Source organism: Vollenhovia emeryi, unplaced genomic scaffold (assembly GCF_000949405.1).
Source record: "Vollenhovia emeryi isolate VEMERY1.0 unplaced genomic scaffold, V.emery_V1.0 DF939287.1, whole genome shotgun sequence".
NCBI classification, from domain to species: domain Eukaryota; kingdom Metazoa; phylum Arthropoda; class Insecta; order Hymenoptera; family Formicidae; genus Vollenhovia; species Vollenhovia emeryi.
The window spans coordinates 10,367-17,120 of NW_011967079.1; the positions used below are offsets into that span (position 1 = coordinate 10,367).

Genomic DNA, 6,754 nt, shown 5'->3' on the forward strand with positions numbered 1-6,754 from the left:
CAATGAGGGTATTACAGAAGTATTCGCAAAAAGGCTAAGGCTGCAGAAAACATAATTTTTTAATATTCCAAAGTGTCGTGAAGGCTCCTAAAAAGAAAATATGTAGAAAGGAAAGAGTGCCAATGTGAGCCACGAAATGAACGGAAATTGGTTCTCACAAATCAGAAAGAAAATGTCTCTTTAATAAACGTTTCGACCCTAATAATTTTAAAATTTCCTTTTTTGTTTCATTTTCACTCATTTTAATCTCATTTTAAATGCATTATTAAAACTTAAGAAAAAGATATAAATAATATTTTATATCCTTGGTTGACAATATAAAAAGAAATACAAATAAAAAATGAGAAGTGAAAAATTATAAAGCTAAAAATGATATTAAAACTTGAAAAAATAAGTGAACTTAAATGTATGATAAAGCAAAAAAAAAAGCGAAACCATTCTTCTGCTACGTCGTCGTCGTGGTTCTAGGTAGCGCTAAAATCAAGAATTTTGGGGACTCTTTATCCCCCCAGCTCGGCGCTGGGGCGAGCGAACGAATCCTAGCGTAGGGACGCCCTAGGACAGTCATAAAACGCAGTAATCACGCGTGTGTGTCGTAGATTAAAGGTTAGGTATATGGTTATCACATGCTGATGCGTGCATGCTGACCGAAACAAATGCATATGACGTACACATATGTATACATATTTAACAAATATGCGACGCATGAATAGAGAAGTCAAATGAAAAACGGTATTGGATCGATAAGAATCGGCGATACATGGTAAGTTTCAAAGTACAATATATGTAGAAAGTGAATATTATGTTCCAATTTAAATATTATGTGATACAACATTATTCATGATGGATGCCTTGACTCATTCTCAGTGAATGAATTGGTAAAGGCATGCGTCCACGGATCATAGGAAGGTCCAGATTCAAACCCTGGCCGAGGTGATGGTTCTCGCATTAAATTCTTTACCGTGACCTAATCATGAGGCTTATTAGTAGGAACGGACGTCTGGGCAGTTTTCTGGTGCGGAGCACCACTGCGTGCGAGTAAGTCGCGCGCAGGGGCCCGATTCTTGAATTTATTCGAAGAAGAAACGTATAGGAAAACTCTGCTCTGACAGAAAAGTTGAAAGTCTATTGGCTAAAGCCATGCGAGTAGCCAATCAACTTGCAACTTTTCTGTAAGAGCAGAATTTTCGCATACGTTTCTCCTTCGAATAAATTCAAGAATCGAGCCCCTGAATTGTAACTTATAATCATAATTTTATCAGTCTCATTGTTAATGGAAAAATCCTTTCTGCGCTTTATGCGCATATGTGTCCCACACAGCAAAACAAGTTTCAGAAACCTTTCCGAAAGGTAACTTGGAAATTAATATTGAAATGTAAAATTGAAATCATTCAGAAATGTCTTTGAAACGTTTCATCAAAATCACATGTCATTGAAAGCTTTCCAAAAGATATCTTGGAAATTAATATTGAAATGTAATATTGAAATCATTCAGAAGTATTTCTGAAACGTTATATCGAAATCATTTATGATTCTTCTCACTGAAATATTTCAGAAATATTACAAAACACTTCAGAGAAATATTTCGTACGTAATCTCTAAAACATAGTTTATTGAAATATGTTATTGAATCCTTCTCACTGAAATATTTCAGAAATATTACGAAATATTTCTCTGAGAGAAATGTTTCTATTTTTCTATTTCTATAAATGTTTCTATTTCTCAGAAATATTACGAAACATTTCAAAGAAATATTTCGTACGTAATCTCTAAAACATATATTATTGAAAGCTATCCAACATATAACTTGGAAATTAATATTGAAATGTAATATAGAAATCATTCAGAAATATTTCTGAACATTTTAGAAATATTTCCGACGCATTTCAGAAATATTTTCGAAGCATTCAAGAGATATTTCTGAAGCATTTCAGAAATATTTCAGAAACATTTATGATATCTTATCTACGCGGACATTTCATGTATCTGAAACATGTCTGAAATATTTTTTTGAAAGGTTTCATATTTCATTGACAGCTTTTTGAGAGCTTTCTGAAATATTTCGGTGCTGTGTGGGGTGTACGTTCAGGTCGCACGCCAATCGAGCTCATCGATTCGAACTATTCAGGAGCGTCTCTTCAAATAGATCTCTCCGAAAAGTGTTGCTACCTCTCTTCAGTAAGTATCGCGGGGTGCGAGTGAGTCAGATTATCGCTAAAGTGAGACAGCAATATTTCTCGAGAAGATTCGGCGGTCGATGAAGAAAGACGATTGAAATGTTATTGTCTCACTTCAGCGAGCGCGCGACTCGCTCGCACGCAGTGGTGCTCAGCGCGCGCACCAAGAAACCGGCCCAAACGTCCCGGCCCTACTTATTAGCATTAGAAATTAAATCGCTTATTCGACTTAAAATACACGGATTTACTGCTCCGGCAAACAGCTATGTTTTAAGACCCACAAATGATCAGTGCGCAGTTCACTGGGTTGGAGAAAGCATAGAAAATTGACTCAGAAATATTATTATTAAATCTACAAAGATCCAGCCTGACCGAAACAATATTCCCCACTTAATTATATTAGATTTATATCGGTCCCAATTCACTTATTGTATATTTTATTGATCACATGTCGTAACGAAAGTTTCTTTCGTTTAATTATTTAGTCGGGTGGGAGGGTAATAATGGGGATACAGTGTGTAGGGATGATTGCACTGTGTCGGCGCGCAGTTCTCGTTTTCGAATACTGTCACGATAGGTGGCATTTGGGAATCAACATTAGACTGTTTATTGCGATGGATTTTGCCATATGCCTCGGTGGTCGAATTGGTTGAGACGCCCGTCTAGCGAGAGGGAGGCCCCAGGTTCAAACCCTGGCTGAGGTGATACTTTTTCGCAATAAATTTAGAATAAAATATTTAGACACTAACACCTTGTCATGGCTCTTAGTCCTTTATTCCTTCAAATTTGTGTTTATCACATTTGAGCCATACGAATTTTATTAATTTGGTAATTATATATGTTATTAGATATATTAGGTAAGTAGATATATCGAAATGCCACGATTACGTGATATTTTCGGGATAAATTTTAAGAGAAAATTCTCTCCGCGTAGGTATCGGATTTGTTATCTTTTCTTTCCAGTTTTCATGTAGCCGCCGCGTTCTCATAACGCGTGTTAGTAAACATATAATAACACCTGTTGAACTTGGCTGTCTTGTATATTCTTACATCGGATCCGGAAAACTCGCCGCCTCATTTACAGTGCAAACCGAGTAGACAATCGTCATTGTGCCTCGCTGACAATTTCGCCGATTAAGAAATATTTTTCTGGCCAGTGACAAAAATTGACAAACTTCGTAACTCGTGTTGGGATCGCGTCGACAGCCAAAGGATTGCTACAAAGGTACGCTATATTGCTGCCAATTCTAGCAAGCGAAACGTCTGTTGCACTATATGCAGAAGAAAATCCCCTATTATGAGACAGGAACCTAATATAGGATAAGCGGGGTTTCTGTTAAATTAATAGACATCATCGGTTGATTCCACCTTGAATTTGTTGCCCTTCGAACGAAATCTGTTTAGTGGAAGATTCATTGTTAGATTGTGTAATGGTTGTGATTGAATTTGGGTGTTAAAAGCCCGCTATCTCATATTAGAAATCTATCTCGTAATACAGGACTCTCCTCTATACATTTTCATCTGTGTTACTTTTCCGTTTGTTTCTTATCAATGCATGCGTCCACGCATATCAATTATGTACTAACATTTGCGATCTTTTATTTCTCCCAATCCATTTTTATATCATTTCCGATATGCTCGTGTGTGATTTTTAAAATGTAATGTTATATGTGCAGGGACTAAATTTGTGGACAACTTCCACATGTTTTTTTTTTTTAAAGATGTTGACAGAAGCGCGCTTCAAATTCGCCCTCGAAAGCCTGAAGATGTGCATATTGACGGAGCCGAAAAATAACATTTTTTTTAGCCCACACCTCGTGTACCACAACCTACTCGTGGTGTACTTTGGGGTTTCCGACGATGGGGATGACGAACTGACACTTGAAAAAGCCCTCTATATTCCCAGTGACCTTTCTAAAGCCGACGTCGAACAACAATATGTTCTTGGAGGAATCAAGCAGTTTTGTTACGCAGTAAGTAATTCTTTTCGATACGCCTGGTGTCATCGTACAGGAGGAATGCACATATTTATTAATTAGATAAAAGTTCAGTAAATTCACCCAACACGATGATAACTTAAATGTATAATATATATATATATATCGATATAAATACAAGATGCGAGGAACATTTACTGTTTCAGAGAGAAAAGAGAAAGAGAGAATGTTATTTAACTTTTTAATTTTCTCGTTTTAGCTTAATAAACCCGCAAGCTCCTACACATGTCGTATCTTCGGTAGAATTCTTATTAGTGAAAAAAGAGAAATATTTCTCAGGACATTGAACTTGTTTGAAACTGAGCATTTTGCGAAGGAGGTTAATTTCAATTATCGTCCCCATATTACGAGGGATTTCGTAAACAATTGTGTTGCGGTACTGTCGCAGAGACACATAAAAGAAATGCTACCTCCAGACAGTATCGATGAAAACACCGACTTAATCCTGTTCAACGTGATCTACGTTCAGAGTGAATTAGACTGCAACTTTGAACTCAACACGACGCCTGACGCCAGTGTTCGCAAGAGAATCAAAAACAAAAAAACAAAAAATTCTACGGACACAAATTTGAATAATGGTCACTAGTCACTTTATATATATAATTTCGTTTCGTTCATTTATCATTACCTTTAATAATAATATAACTATTAAATGAATTAGAAACAAAATATTATGTATTTTATTTTACAAGACATTTTTACATGAATGCTGGAAATCGAGCAAAAATGTATTTTTAATGTCTTTTACTTTCATACTTTTTACAATTTGATGAAAATTTCGAAAAGCTCTCCGTTTTTCAAGAAACGTGAGAAGCATTACATAAATTTTTGAAAATATCTTATGCAAATCCGACATTTGATAAGAAACTTAGTAAATGCTCAATATTTTATTTTATCTTGTTAATCTTCCTCTGTTTCTAATTCGTTTCTTTTTTTTCAGGCAAGTCCGAGCGACTAGACGCATATATTACTGAGTTACCTTGCAACGAAAAAAAGATATCGACATTTTTTATCTACCCATCGTGTCATTCGGAATCCGTCAAAGATAAATCTACAGAAAGCGACCGAATTGCCCAATTGATAAAGCGACTGACGACCGAGGAGGGGTCTCGGGAACTTCGCAGGTTGATGGACGTTGGATTAGAGCAGCAAACAGATATGCGGTTTCCGGTATTCAATGTCGAGCTAAGTTTCGATATGAAAAGGCTGTTAGACATGCTGGGTCTTCAGAAATTCATGTCGTCCAACATGGGCGAGTTGCACGAATTCTCTTCCCACAGCCTCAGTATTGGTACCGCAATACATCGAGTCAAGATCGAGCTGACGAGGACCAGTCTCACTGCGACCGCTAGCAACGCATTCATCACCGACGATTTATGCGAATACAACGCGATCAACGTGAGTGATATAGAAACGCGTTCCTCATGTATCTGCCTAATTTACGACAGACTCTATCGCAATATACTTTTCTGCGGCACTATATTGGGAAGCTAACGAAGAAAGTCAAGTCGTAGAGATGTGTGTACACGCAAAGACAATACTACGTTTAGTTGTAGCGTAGCGTCAATTTGTTTTATAGCGAAACTCTTTTCTGTTAAAAAAATTCAGCAATTTTGATTCTCCAGTATAATCAAAATGACGAAGTTTATCACTTTTATCGATGGTAGGCTGTACCAACTCTGAAGAAAGAAGTGTATAAAACTGTTAGAAGAAGCATTTACTATCAAGTACACCTTACTAGTTTTATTTAAAAAAAAACTCCGGTGGAAGTATTTAAGGTAATGCAATCTTAGTTATCGAGAAGTCGCGTGGCGCATGAAAATTTCTTGTGGCAACTGTTTAATCGACCTGAGAGATTTTCGCGTGCGGCAGCTTGCGCCCCCATTGGTCGGATCGGCAAGCTGAATTCTCGAGGTTGAAATCCATTCACCAGACTTGACGTCATTCTGGGCGCCGTTTCTGCTCGTCCTGTGCCGCGCGCACGTGTGCGCGTGCATGCGTGTCTGGCTTTGTGTATCGGCGACCGTTAGGTAGCCGGTAGCATCCGCGAAACACGAGCATCCCGGGATCTGTTGCAGCCGTTGGCATCCCGATTGCGTCACGTGGAACGCACGCACGTACACATGTAACATGCGACGCGGTACGAGATACCAGAAACACGGACGAACGCGAGTTCGTCCTGGTTCGCGCTCCCGAGTCCTTGGCGTATTACGAGACAGCGAGAAGGAGATGAGCGAATTCGAGATCCGTGAGAGACGCGGAGAGACTCGCGCGCTCTTCCTCGAAGAAACATTAAGTCGTCTTTAGAAAAGCCTTTCGGCGAATTCCATTTGGAAACGCCAATCTAGAAGCACTCGTAGACTGGTTGCATCTTCATCTATATTCGTTTTCGTTTAGATTTTTCAGCTTGTTGCGCCCGTACGTCTTTAGATTTTTTTTCCTCTCTCGTTCTTTCGCCTGTTCCATTTTGAATGATAAAAGCTTACGCTTAAGCCTGTTCTACAACGTGCTCTTTGTGTCTGGAAACATTTTCTTAACAAATCCATAAAGGCTCGGATATGTTAAACAAAAATTCGAAGA

The 6,754-nt window shown here is 38.1% G+C and overlaps 1 protein-coding gene across 1 annotated transcript; it reads left to right on the forward strand.

The window, feature by feature from the left end:
* Nucleotides 1-3,365: 3,365 nt before the first annotated feature.
* LOC105559177 (serpin B13-like) lies at nt 3,366-5,970 on the forward strand. The gene is made up of 4 exons (XM_012007278.1): nt 3,366-3,402; nt 3,899-4,150; nt 4,374-4,752; nt 5,115-5,970. The coding sequence occupies exons 2-4, from the start codon at nt 3,899-3,901 to the stop codon at nt 5,666-5,668; spliced, it is 1,185 nt and encodes a 394-aa protein (XP_011862668.1). The 5' UTR covers nt 3,366-3,402; the 3' UTR covers nt 5,669-5,970.
* Nucleotides 5,971-6,754: the final 784 nt, after the last annotated feature.

Coding starts and splice junctions, on each gene's coding strand:
- LOC105559177 (XM_012007278.1), top strand. CDS start 3,899: ATGTTGACAGAAGCGCGCTTCAAATTCGCCCTCGAAAGCCTGAAGATG. Junction 4,151..4,373: donor TCAAGCAGTTTTGTTACGCA/GTAAGTAATTCT, acceptor TTCTCGTTTTAG/CTTAATAAACCCGCAAGCTC. Junction 4,753..5,114: donor GGACACAAATTTGAATAATG/GTCACTAGTCAC, acceptor CTTTTTTTTCAG/GCAAGTCCGAGCGACTAGAC.